This window comes from Amblyraja radiata, chromosome 33 (assembly GCF_010909765.2).
Source record: "Amblyraja radiata isolate CabotCenter1 chromosome 33, sAmbRad1.1.pri, whole genome shotgun sequence".
NCBI lineage: Eukaryota > Metazoa > Chordata > Chondrichthyes > Rajiformes > Rajidae > Amblyraja > Amblyraja radiata.
The window spans coordinates 28,026,839-28,041,055 of NC_045988.1; the positions used below are offsets into that span (position 1 = coordinate 28,026,839).

Consider the following 14,217-nt stretch of genomic DNA (forward strand, 5'->3'; position numbering starts at 1 on the left):
TATTAGTCGACATGCAAGTCATTGTGGAGGCACAGGGAATGGAGTTGGAAACCTCACGTCAAGAACAGATGCGGTGGAAAGGGAGAAACAGAGAAAGCGATGCAGAGACACGGTGGGCTGAGATGTAGTCTAAGTAGATGTGGGAGTCACTGGGTTTGTAGGTGATATCAGTGGAGAGGGTCTGGAACCAAAATATAAATTGTCCACTTCTCTCTACAGAAGCTGCCTGGCCAGCTGACTCCCTCCAACTGCTGCCCTTTCTTTGATACCAGTTTCTCCTCCATGATTGTTGCAGCAGAACGAGTCTTCAATGAACAGTCAACAAAAAGAGTAGCTGTTTGTGGAAGTAGTGTTTATTGATGAGTTTGCATTCAGTTACCTTGCAGATTAAAACTAACACAGTGATACAACTGAAAAATGTGCATAGTCTGACAAGATAAAAGAGGAATGTGCAGGGGAAACGAACCACAGGTTACCAGAACCTCATTAAATGCCTAGACCGCCACACTACTTTACTAACATAGACACACAATGAGAAATGGAATCCTCACCTCCCAGTTTCACCTGCCGATTACAGTGCTAACCATTTAAACGTAGTTTACAGCAGAAAGTCCTATTGGTTCCATGAGATAAATCAGTACGAAAATCCTCTTCATATACGGTACTCCATTAAGTAGAAATCTACAGCCTCTATTTATAGATCTTTGTGACACACAAAATAAAACATTTAAAATAATTTTAAAAAGGAAACAACTATATCATTGTAATTCTCATCAGGTAATAGATTTTAAGATTATACATCATATATATTGCGTAGTACATTTCAAACCCATTTAAAAGAATGGGAATCTTACAATCTACAGTAGGAAGAGTTTTACACTCAAAATCTTGTGTGTGAAATGCAGACCTCTAATGTTACGAATCAGTGGTTGGAAGATTGGCTGAGCTTGCTGCGTTTGGCTCACTTTAACACCCGGCATCAGTTCTGCATCTGCTCCAGGTACTTGTAGGTGGGGTTTTCATATCCATGGTTTTGCATCTTGTTCAAGTGCCGTTCTTCTGGGGTCAACATGGGGTCAACCTGTAAAAATCAAAGCACTTGGCTTTAAAAATTGTCCAAAGTCCCCTCACCCTTTCCACCTGTCTCCCTCTCTTCAAAATCTCCTGCTGAATTCAGGAGAAAACAAAAGTTGACAATAATTCTAGGTGACCTGTGAAATGACTCAAATCCAGGCAACACCCATGTATCCATTTAGAATATTAATTGACCAAATCTTTTAGTTCAGTTACAAAAAAGATTAGTAGAGTCTGAAATCTTATCAAGATCAGAGCAGTTTTCATTTTGATTTAGCTCTGGAAAAAAAAGTTTAACACAAGGATGTGTTTAGGTTTAAGGGTCAGCCTTCTTTACTCCAGGGAAAAGAGTTCCAGTGTCTCCTTACAGTTCAAGTCCGCCAGCCCCTCAAAAAAATAGTGAATGTTTTTCACACCTTCTCCAGCTTAATCCCATCCATCCTACAGTGCCACAACCAGAAATGTACAATATTATCCAGGTAGGTACTAAATGCTGGAGTAACTCAGCAGGTCAGGCAGCATCTCTTGAGAAATAGGACAGTGAGGCCACATGTAAATTGGAGGAACAGCACCTCCTATTTTGTTTGGGCAGCTGACAACCCAGCAGTAAGAACGTTGATTTTTCTAATTTCAAGTAACTCCTGCATTCTTCCCCCCTCCACCCTTCCCCACCCTAGTCATCCTTGAGTTTCACTGTTCACATTCGTGCATCCCTATCGTTCGCACATCTACCCCAGTCAACAATGGGCCATTACGGACTCCACCCTTCCTGAGGTCATCTCTTGCCGGCTCTGTTATGTTCTGGCCTTCTCCATCTTTCCGTCCGAATAAGGGTTCCGACCCGAAACATCGCCTATTCATAAGTTCTAGGAGCAGAATTAGGCCATTCGGCCCATAAAGTCCACTCCGCCATTCAATCATGGGTGATCTTCTATATTTCCCACATCAGTCCATTCTCCTGCCATCACCCCATAACCCCCGAACTAATCAAGAATCTGTCAATCTTTAAAAATATCCATTGACTTGGCCTCCACAGCTGTCAGTGGCAATGAATTCCAGATTCACCACACTCTGACTAAAGACTATTCCTTTTCTTCAGAGATGCTGCCAGGCCCACCGAGTTATTCCAGCGTTTTGTGTCGATCTTCGGCAGATCCTTCCAACACAGTATATTCCAGATGCAGTTCCACAAGCTTCTTGCACAGGCCTTGTACTCTATGACCTGCTCCATGAAGCAAGTGTCCTTCTTCACTGCCCTGTCTACCTGTGTTGCCACTTTGAGGGAACTGTGCATCTTCACCCATTGTCTCTGTTGTAAAACACTCACCATGACCCTGCCATTCACAGAGAAATCCTGCTCTGGTTTAAACGCATCACTTCACCCTTGTCTGAGTTAAATTCCATCTGTAATTCCATAACAAACTTTCCCAGTTGATCTAGATGGTGTTGTAATTTTAGACAATATTGGTATTGTGCTGGACCACTTTCTGTTTACAGGTATTAATGCCACCTGCTGGATGTTCAGGTTCCTACAGCTTTGAGTTACCTTTCTTGTTAGGCAGGAAGTTGTCATAAACCAGGAAGCCCAGCCCATGGTGTAGACTGTAATTCCTGTGCGTGATTTACTGCCATCCCACCGCACCAGTTTGTTAGACGCATTGTCTGTGAGTAATTATGTTTGTGTAACAGCATCTTTATACGTTATTGTGCAGGATTGCTATTGTTAACACAGTTAAGAATGTTTCATGTGCCCTGGCTGTTTTCTTACATAACAGCACTGTATTTAGTGGTGGCATCATAGTTTATGTTTGTTTACCAAGTGTATAACGTTACTAAATATGCAGTTTCCCTTTCTGCTTGTATGTTACAGTTTCACAGTTGAATACAGTAAAGAATCAACGACATCTCGTGTCTACGGGTCTTTATTGGATTAATTGTTTAACTTGCTAGATAGCTGGATAGGGACATTCAGCGAGTCCAGTATAGGTATCATCTGCAAACTTACCATTCATGTCACATACATCATCTAAAGCATTACTATCTATCTTCTATCTACCTATACACAACTAAAACTCTGATCTTGTTATCTTCCAGTTTGCACGTTTTTTTCTATTTGCGCAAAAGCTGTACGCGATAGCACTACGATTTTCCGCCAGCTCACTCACCGTTTTCCTGTGCTGCGAGTGCACCGTTTCGTTCCGATCGGTGGCATAATGTAAAAGTTAGCGAGGTTTAGAAATCTTAAAAACCGCGCGTGTGCAGATCGATCTCCTCCCCTGCCAGTCAGTGGAGCGTGGATTAGTGTCTTCTCCTGTCACTCCGCTGGACGGTCCGCCCCTTCCTGCGCCATCGCGTCTTTACTGGAGCTGAGGGACGCTCTAGATGGCCGGCGGAGGGACCGGAAATGGCCCAGCCCGGCGTCGGAGATGTCGCCGATGTCACCAAATGGAAAGCGGAGGCTCTGATCCCGGTGGAGGAGAACGACCAGCGACCGCTGTGAGTCCCCATCACACTGCCAGCTCCAGCCCCTTCCCCTCTAGTCCATCTCGCTGGCTCCTGCCCCCCTCCCCGTTATACCCCTTCTCCCACATGGCTCTTCCCCCGTCTTTTCTCCTAGCTCTCTCCCACGCCCACACACTCCCTCCCCCCACAGCCCTCCCGCCCACACACCCATCCCCCCCACAACCTCCCCCAGCCCACACACCCCCTTCTTCCTACAACCCCACCCACCCCACCTCACCCTTTCCGCCCACACCCCCCAACCCCCCCGCCCATACACACCACCCGCCCACGCACACACCCCTCCCACACAACCCCCCTCCCACACACAACCCCCCTCCCACACACAACCCCCCTCCCACACACAACCCCCCTCCCACACACAACCCCCCTCCCACACACAACCCCCCTCCCACACACAACCCCCCTCCCACACACAACCCCCCTCCCACATACAACCCCCCTCCCCCCCACAATCCCCCACCCCGCCCCCACACCCTCCCCCTCCCCATGGCAGTTTGTAACATGGCAGTTGTCAGTACTCGAATGAGGGAACACATCTGAAGGTGATACACTATTACTGCTATATCTTCATTTTGCAATGACATGTTGAGATGTGGTATGTACCAGTGTGGGTTCTGTTCCTGGTGGGACTATTCTTAGTGTGGCCGGCTGCATCACTCGAGTGCAACACACTAGTTTCACTAAAACCTCAAGATGAGAAGATGGAAGTTGATTTGAGAACATTGCCACTCACTGGGGGTCAGGATGTGGAGCAGTGCCAGTGAATTTGATAATATTTACACCTGGATGTGCAGAGTTCAGTGAGTTCACTGACTATCTTCAGTGAGTAGACATCGGTTTGCAGGAACTGCTCCAGTATAGAGCGCGGGGGCTGACTGGACTTTGGAAATGGCACCAAAACTTGGCAGCGCCTGCACGTATAATATATGCAAAAATACTTTCATTGTGTATATGTGACAAAAAAGCACCATTGATTGATCACTGCAGGGTAAAAGCCCTGCATTGGCTCATACTGCTGGAAAGGAGCAATAAATCTCTCCTTGGATAAAGTTGTAATATGTGCTGTAACTAAAACTGACATGCGCACACCATGCAAAATGAAACGCCCGTTACTGTATAGCTGCTCCGAAGCTAGTGCCGTGTCTGTGAAGAAAAATATGAACTGTGTAGATGTTACACATCCCCACATTGGTGGTGGTAGCAAATAGAGCAACAAACTCAAAGTGGCAAAATAAATCCACTGCATTGTACCACCTGCAGTAAACACGTCTTAACACATTAATGGCTCATTTAATGCACTCACCTCTACAATGCCATGGCTGATGGTACCATACTGCCTCTTGCGTAGCATCACTAAACTGATGACAATGATCATGGCCACAGCAACCGCGATGACCAACAGGCCGATCAGAGCACTGCCGCTTAAACTGAAGTTGTCTGGCAGGGGGTCGTCAGTGTCCTGGAAAAAGACAAGCATTTGTAACCAGGCCATGGGCCCACGTTAAAGCAGCCACCGCCAAACTAGGTCATGGGTTTACTAACAGAAATGCAGTGCTTTTAGCACAAGGGTAAAAGAGTAAACTTGAAAAAATAATTAAAGATAGTTGGAAGGATGCAATTCTTGGAAAATGGCAAACTAAATAAACCAAATGTTGATTAAAATCTTATGGGTAAAATCCCTTTATTTTTACTTTAAGCCACAAATGCCGCAGGTAGGAATGTATGATATTAAGTTTTTAAAGCTGTTGCCATACTGAAATTATTGGTTTGTTAAGCTCAAGATAATCTGATCATATGATAAAGCTTTGCGAGGAAAGTACAAATGCTGACTCTGAAGGTGAAATGGAGCATCCATTTCTGAGTGTCTCAGACACAAGCTTGCACTGAGAGAAAGTGTCCCTACCATGTTGTTTTCTTCTCCACTCACTCGTTCAGCATTGAAAATCATTTCTTTCACATCAAAGCTCTCGTCAATCACCTGCATGGGGAACGAGCAGAAATTAAAATCAGCTTTTGCACTTTCCATTTTGTTATCCTTTTCTTTGAAGATGAAAAGGAATCGGTCACCCAGTCCATTACCCACCCACTGTCAACCTCAATTCTTGCAGTTCTCTGTGCATTTATCCACCTTATTTTAAAGCCCCTAAGGATGCTTGCCAAAGTCACGTACATTTGCAAATCACATCCACTTCTACAAAATGCTTTCTGGGAGATACATAGATCAGAGTTCCATTTATAAAAATCACTGAAACTTCAGAGGTTTATGATGGCAGAATATTACTGAAGGCAAACAGTACAGTGCAAGGGAAACGAGAGATGGACAAGAGACTGAGAGCCTCGAGGAGAAGGCCATCATCACCAAAGATCATAGAGCTGAGCAAGATAGTTCACTTGTCGAAAAAGCCGTAGTAGGTCATGGGCAATCTTCAGCGCCATTTCCGTTACCGGCTTCCGTCTCCGCTCCAATCTATGATCTTTGGTCATGGCCTCCGCTCTATGATCTTTAGAGTGAACCATCTTGCTCCGCTCTATGATCTTTGATTTAAACCGAAGATAGACACAAAAAGCTAGAGTAACTCAGCGGCTCGGGCCAGGCAGCATCTCTGGAGAGAATGAATGGGTGACGTTTTGGGTCGAGACCCTTCTCACCCAGGTGTTAGATAAAGTTAATTATTTTTCTTTTGATTACCTATAATTGTGCCGTGCACTAAAACAGCAGGCGCTAGCTTCAGCTCCTAGCTCAATATGTATGAAATTGTTGCAATGCAGAACACAGTTCTGAATCGCTAAAGACCGATGCATTTCATTTGCCCAAGTGCGTTCCGCACGCAGAACTGTCGCGGTTCCTAATGGATCCTATTGGGAGTCTAAAATCAAATTAGAATCCGATGAAAACGCATGCATTTTCTTGATTGTGAATTAGGAATTTATGCACTCAGGACATTTTTCCTTGATTTTTGTTTTGAGAAAATATAATTGGTTTCTATTTCAAATGGTTTACACCGTTTGTGATTCCCACAATACCCATTAAAGAGGGTGCATTTAACTAACTAATCACGTCTGAAGTAAACTCTTTTAAAAACACGTTGTTCCTGCAATTTATCATTTACCCGGTTTAAAAAAAATATATATGAATATCAATTAGTAGAAGATAGGGTAACCAGCTATGACCGTGTATAACTATTTATTTTACAGCAAATAAATATTTAGATTTTAAAACGCAGGCATTTTAAGCATCGGATTACAGTAACGGTGCCTCAACATTAAGTGTTCCATTTCTCTACAATTCTCCAAAATGCTACCCATAATAAAAAATGTTTTTCGAATGCCATGTAAAAGCCTATCACTTTTATTTATTCAATCCCAAAAGAAAAGGCGAAATGTTAATAAAATGCAAATCATTACAAGCTTTTTTGGTTGTTTATGGCAAGAATCTTCATGTTGTATTGTCATTTGCTTTTACGTGCATTGAAACGAGTAAAGAAAATAACTCTACTGGGCTAAGTGCAGCGAGATTCGGAATCGCTGTATTTTTCACCCATTCAAATGGGCCCTAAAGCATTGCGTAGGGATGGTGGGTTCTCTCGTATACTGTAGTGGTGCAAAGCGTTAATTTCTGTCATTTATTGCGTCGATTTTAGAAACTGTCATACAAGTAATGAAAAGAGGGGAATTTATGCGTGTATTTACTGGTGATTAATACACCCCGGGATCGGTTTCAACGTGGGATAAAGTTAAGTACATAAACTGGAACCAAGTGCATTAATCATCCTTGAACACTCGCTGTTGTATTTCAATCGCCAATTGTGCCAGACTGATGTGTGTATGAAGGAACTGCGATGCTGGTTTAAACCAAAGATAGACACAAAAAGCTGGAGTAACTCAGCGGGACACACAGCATCTCTGGAGAGAATGAATTGGTGACCTTTCGGGTCGAGACTGAAGAAGGGTCTCGACCCAAACGTCACCCATTCCTTCCCTCCGGAGATGCTGTTTATCCCGCTGTGCTGTTACTCCAGCTTTTTGTGTCTAAACATGGTTTTCTGAAAGCTTAGCACGCCCTCTAAAACTGACCGACCGCGGCATGTATCAGACCATGCTAAATAATTCGGATTATGAAAGTATACATTTTACAGTGAAGTGCGTGGTCTTTCAATGTGCTTTATCTTTGCTGATTACACTGCGAGAGGCATAACGGAAATCGGGTCGGGTTTGCTAAAATGGCGGACGTCCCGCTCCGTTCCGTACTACACGTCAGTCCATTGGATTTTGCAGGAGTGGACCATTTTGCTCCGCTCTATGATCTTTGATCATCACTGTCTCGCAGAACACAGCAATGGAAACTACTCGGGTCAGAACTAGGCCAGCTGACCCCTCAAACCAGCTCAGCAAAGCATCTAGATGGTGGCTAATCTTTGATCCCAGCACCATTCCTTTGCCCCTTAATGTCCAGAAATCAACTTCATGACTGAGCTTCCACAGTCTTTCAAAGTTAGAAAATTCCAAACACTCACCACTCTCTGCATGAAGAAATGTCCTCTTATCGGAGTATAAATGGCCTACTCCTTCATTGTGATTCTGTGACCCCTGGCTCTGGACTCTTGTTTTGGGGAAAATTCTGCCTTGCATCCACATTGTGGTGATTTGTGTGAAAGATGGAAGTTTCAATGAGATTACCCCTCATGTTTCTAAACTCTAGAGACTACAGGCCCAACCTACTCGATCTCTCCTCAGCCCATAAACTTGCCATTCCTGGAAGCAGTCGGGAGAATCAACTGCACTTTCTCAGTGGCAAGTGGAAGAGCACCAAAACTAAAACTATACTCCTCGTGTGACTTCAGCAAGGCCTTAAATAACTGAGGTCAGACTTCTTTATGGAAGCATCAAATCATCTTGGAATAAAGGTTTACATCATTCATTACATGCTGCAGCAACATATCCACTTTCTGTGGCCTTAATATAAGGAGCACAAAGGCACAGTTAGTAAAGTCATTGCCTCAGAGCGCCAGGCACCCTGCTTCATCCCAACCTTGGATTCTGCCTGTGTGGAGTAAGCATGTTCTCTCTGTTACTGGGTGGGTTTCCTCTGGGTTCACCATTTCACCAACGGCCCAAAGACTTGTGTATTGGTAGTTAAACTGGGCGGCATCAATTGCTCCCTACATATGAGTGGTGGAATCTGGTGAGAGTTGATGAGAAAGTGGGACGAATAAAATGGATTAATGTATAATGACTCAGTGGGCCGAAAGGATGGTTACCCTGTCAGCTACCTCCCTTTGAACATCAACATACTCTTTTATGAAATATTAAACACTAATGTGCATCAAAGTGAATAACCTCACATTGTATTCCAGTTTCCATATTCTCACCCACTCACTTGGCTGTCTCTGTCACTTTGAAGCTTCTTTACATCCTTATCTCTACTCATAATTCCACTTAGTTTTGCATCATCAGCAAACATCAATAGAGAACATTTGGTTCCTCAGCCACATCATCAATATAGATTGTACCTAGTTAACGTTGGTTCTCTGAAAGAGCTTTCACACTGAATCACACAGCCCTGCCTTTTTACCAAAGTGGCAAATTATCCAATTTTCAATTAATTATCCAATTTCATTTTGAAAGTTATTATTGAATCTGCTTCAAACCCACTTTCAGTCAGTGAATTTTAGATCTTATCACAATACATTAAACATTTCTGTGGCAGATTCAAGCATTCCAAAGGGTTTTTAAAAGCATCAGCACAATTCATCTTGCTACTCCGCAATTTGTTTACATACACACACGGATCTATTCCTGTGCACTCTTTCAGATAGTGTCATATAGTTTATTTGCCTGCTGAATTGTGTCGTTCGCACTTCACATTGGTGAACCTCACCTGCCAAGTGTCTAGTTATTTCAGCAGCCCAGCCATATTAGCATTTGACCTAAACCATAAAGTGCTGGAGTAACTCAGCGGGTCAGGCAATATTTCTGGAGGACATGGATAGGTGACGATTCGGGTTGGAACGTTTCTTCCAACTGATTGTAGTTGAGGGGAGGATGCTGGAGGAGAGGTGGAGCAGGCAAGGCCTGGCAAGTGATAGGACTCAGGGATATAGGCGGAAGGAGATGGGGTCAGTGGGGAAGGAGAAAGATGGCTACGCTAATGGGAGAAATGAGTGCATATCCACGAACGGCACGGGGAAGAAAGGGTGGAAAAGGGGGAAGGGGAGTTTGAAATTATGCTTTGCAAAATCTAGGTTGTTAATACATAACAAATTGTTGTTCTAATATGAGCAGAACAGTGATTTCTCTGCAGTCTGCAAAATAAATATGTACTCCTGCTCACTGCCTTATGTCATACTGTTTTACAGGACAGTTCTTTAGCTGAACTCATCCATGCTGACCAAGTTGCCGAACCAATGTAGTCCTAATTTGCCTGCGTGTGACCCATATCTCTCCAAACCTTTCCTATCCATGCAACTATCCAAGTGTTATTTAAAAGTCATACAGTGCCCTCCATAATGTTTGGGGCAAAAACCCATCATTTATTTATTTGCCTCTGTACTCCACAATTTGAGATGTGTAATAGAAAAAAAAAAAATCACATGTGGTTAAAGTGCACATTGCCATATTTTAATAAAGGCCATTTTTATACATTTTGGTTTCACCATGTAGAAATTACAGCAGTGTTAATACAAAGTCCCCCCCATTTCAGGGCACCATAATGTTTGGGACACAGCAATGTCATGTGAATGAAAGTAGTCATGTTTAGTATTTAGCATGCAATGACTGCTTGAAGTCTGCAATTCATGGATACCACCAGTTGCTGGGTGTCTTCTCTGGTGATGCTCTGCCAGGCCTGTATTGCAGTCATCTTTAGCTTATGTTTGGTTTGGGGCTAGTCCCCTTCAGCTTTCTCTTCAGCATATAAAAGGCATGCTCAATTGGGTGATTGACTGGGCCACTCAAGAATTGACAATTTTTTAACTTTTAAAAACTCTTTTGTTGCTTTAGCAGTATGTTTCGGATCATTGTCGTGCTGTAGAATGAACCGCCGGCCAATGAGTTTTGAAGCATTTGTTTGAACTTGAGCAGATAGGATGTGTCTATAGACTTCAGAATTCATTATGCTACTACCATCAGCAGTTGTATCATCAATGAAGATAAGTGAGCCAGTACCTTCAGCAGCCATACATGCCCAGGCCATAACACCCCCACCACCGTGTTTCATAGATTAGGTGGTATGCTTTGGATCTTGGGCAGTTCCTTCTCTCCTCCATACTTTGCTCTTGCCATCACTCTGATATAAGTTAATCTTTGTCTCATCTGTCCACAGGACCTTTTTCCAGAACTGTGGGTGCTCTTTTAAGTACTTCATGGCAAACTGTAACCTGGCCAACCTATTTTTGAGGCTAACCAGTGGTTTACATCTTGCAGTGTAGCCTCTGATTTCTATTCATGAAGTCTTCTGCGGACAGTGGTCATTGATAAATCCACACATGACTCCTGAAGAGTGTTTCTGATCTGTCAGACAGGTGTCTGGGGATTTTTTCATTATTATAAAGAGAATTCTTCTGTCATCAGCTGTGGAGGTCTTCCTTGGCCTGCTAGTCCCTTTGCGATTAGTAAGCTCACCAGTGCTCTTTCTTCATAATGATGTTGCAAACAGTTGATTTTGGTAAGCCAAAGGTTTGGCTGATGTCTCTAACAGTTTTATTCTTGTTTCTCAGTCTCATAATGGCTTCTTTGACTTTCATTGGCACAACTTTGGTCCTCATGTTGATAAACAGCAATAAAAGTTTCCAAAGGTGATGGAAAGACTGGAGGAAAGACTGGGTGCTGAGAGCTCTCTTATACCTGCATGAAGGAGGCAATTAAACACACCTGAGCAATTACAAACGCCTGTGAAGCCATGTGTCCCAACCATTATGGTGCCCTGAAATAGGGGAACTTTGTATAAACACAGCTGTAATTTCTACATGGTGAAACCAAAATGTATAAAAATCGCCTTTATTAAAATCTGACAATGTGCAATTTAACCACATGTAATATTTTCTATTACAAATCTCAAATTGTGGAGTAGAGGCAAATAAATAATTGACGGGTATTTGCCCCAAACATTATGGAGGGCAGTGTAACTAAACTCTCCAGATTCCCACAACTATATTGACTATACTTCCTTCCACCCTGCCCCCTCCAAGAGCTCGATTCCACACCCTTGTACGACGAGACCTTCCACACAGATGCCTAAGGCGTTTTCTTTTATTCTGCACTGGGGCTTCCCCTTTACTAGAGTTTACAGCATCCTTGACTGTACTTCAACTTTCTCTCCCACGTCTGCTCTCACTACCAGAGCAGGGCAGAGAAACCAATCCAGCCGCCCCTGCAAGCTATCTTTCATTTACTACCACCTTCAGTGTGATTCCATCCATCCTCATCCTTTTCACCAGTTTGAAGCAACTTTTCCCTTGGTGACCAGCTACTTCACTCTTTCATGCACAATAATCGCCACTTCTTACAGCACTTAGCTGTGTAACCATTGGAAATGTAACATTTGTCCTTTTACTTCCACCATCCAGGGACCCAAGCAGACCTTTTAACTGCAGTAGTGCAGTAGCAATTCACCTCCACCCGTCAACACTAGTGTATTGCACTCAGTGTTGATACCCCATACTCCTACATTGGAGAAACCAACGGCACATTGTTTTAAAGAGTACCTGCACTGAGTGGCAGGGTGGCCGCGAGGTCCCCATTCTACTCCAATTTGATCTATCTGCCAGTGGCTTCCTGCACTGTGATAATGAGACCCAACATAACCCTGAGGAACTGTATCTCATCCTCAGATAGACACAAAATGCTGGAGTAACTCAGTGGGACAGGTAGCATCTCTGGATAGAAGGAATGGGTGACATTTCAGGTCGAGACCCTTCTTCAGTCTGAAGAAATGTCTCGACCTGAAACGTCACCCATTCCTTCTATCCAGAGATGCTGCCTGTCCGGCTGAGTTACTCCAGCATTTTGTGTCTATCGTTGATTTAAACCAGCATCTGCAGTTCCTTCCTACAACGTTGTATCTCATCCTCTGTCGAGGCCGTTGCAGCCTTCCTGACTCAGCTTTGAATTTGCTGCATCAGAAGTGGCCATTGGTGCTAATAGTAAGCCAAGTGTAAATGCTGGCCTTTTCTACAGGTCCATGTTCACAACATGAATTGCTGGCTACGTCCTACAGCCCTACATCTTGCAATCTCTATTCCTCGTTATTCTCATATGCCCTCATTTCATATTTCCTCTGTCTAACCTCCTAATTGACAGACTTCTGTTGGGAATTAACATTCCCAACAGAAATCCAGGAGAGATGGTCACTTTCTTCTATCCTCTGTCTCATCTTCTTTGTAACTTGATACAAAATTGTTTGCTCTCTTTATAATTTCTGTCCAAAGGTCTTCAATGCAAAACATTGGCTCAGTTTCTCTTTCCATACATGCTGTCCAACTCTTGCAACATTTTCTCATTTAATTTTCAGAATGAGTATTTATTTCTATTTTCATACAGATAACACCTCAAGCTCACAAGGACAAACGACACATTATAATGAGTTGCTCCATACCACATTCTCATTAATGGCATTCTCATCACTGCCAGCTGCATTTTCATCAGGCACCAGCCCATCAGGGTCCATCATCCCAGAACCTGTTCAGATTACAAATAGTCTTGTTACATGTACACAAACCAACTCATTATGACAGAGAACTACAGTTATGAAATGAATGTTTAACATATTGAAATATATTTATAAATTTTAATTCAGTGGTGCCTGGACAACATTCATCTCAGTCGCTGTCTGACAGCTTTGGAGACTCGCACTTAAACCTGTATAATAGCTACCATAATGATACTGGGAAATGTTACAAATTCCATTTACATTGAGTTAATTATGTTTCTATTGTGAGGATATGGCACTAAAAAAAGAGCAGGAATATAAAATAAAAGCAAAAATGTTTGGCTACAGACAACAGACAAATCAAAACACAAAACTTTGGGGGAACTCAGCAGGCCAGGCAGTATCTGTGGAGGGAAATGGACTGTCAGGGTTTCAGGATGGGGCTCTATTTTAAGACTGATGGGGTAGAGGGTAGAAAGTTGGAAAGAGATGTACGGGCGACTTAGGTAGGAACCGGTCCTACAGAGTGAATATGGAGAATTATTAAAAAGCAGGACCTTGAGGGTGACAATCTCTGTATTACTCCCAGTGCCGTGGCTAGTGATGCCTGGAATGGAAGCAGAGGCCCGATGAAAGCATGGCTCAGGAGCTAGGGCAGATGTTCACATTGTTGGATCATTGGGACCTCTTCTGGGGCAGGTGTGACCTGCACAGGAGTGATGGGATGCAATGAACTAGAGGGGAATCAATATCCTCAGAGGGAATTGGGCTGGTTTTACTCAGAAGGTTGAAACTATGGTCCTGGGGCAGAAAGGAGTCAGATGAGAAGTTGGGGGCAAATACTGTAGTCAAAGAGAGCAGACAGGACAGATAAGTATACGGGGGAATCTCAGGGCGTGGAATTGCTGGTGGGACTGGGATATTATTGCCCTGACGGAAACATGGCTGAGAGAAGGCCAGGACTGGCAGCTCAA

The 14,217-nt window shown here is 43.4% G+C and overlaps 1 protein-coding gene across 4 annotated transcripts in view; it reads right to left on the reverse strand.

Annotated features, from left to right (window-relative positions):
• Positions 1-335: 335 nt before the first annotated feature.
• Positions 336-14,217, reverse strand: part of aplp2 (amyloid beta precursor like protein 2) — a 128,154-nt gene continuing 114,272 nt past the window's right edge. For 3 of the 4 annotated variants that reach the window (XM_033049758.1, XM_033049757.1, XM_033049759.1), the window contains 4 exons: positions 13,190-13,272; positions 5,501-5,575; positions 4,901-5,056; positions 336-1,081 (listed from right to left, as the gene is read on the reverse strand). In XM_033049758.1, coding sequence (XP_032905649.1) covers positions 980-1,081; positions 4,901-5,056; positions 5,501-5,575; positions 13,190-13,272 — 416 coding nt within the window. In that variant the 3' untranslated portion in view covers positions 336-979. The remainder of the gene's footprint in view (positions 1,082-4,900; positions 5,057-5,500; positions 5,576-13,189; positions 13,273-14,217) is intronic. The other variant, XM_033049760.1, reaches the window with a different exon arrangement.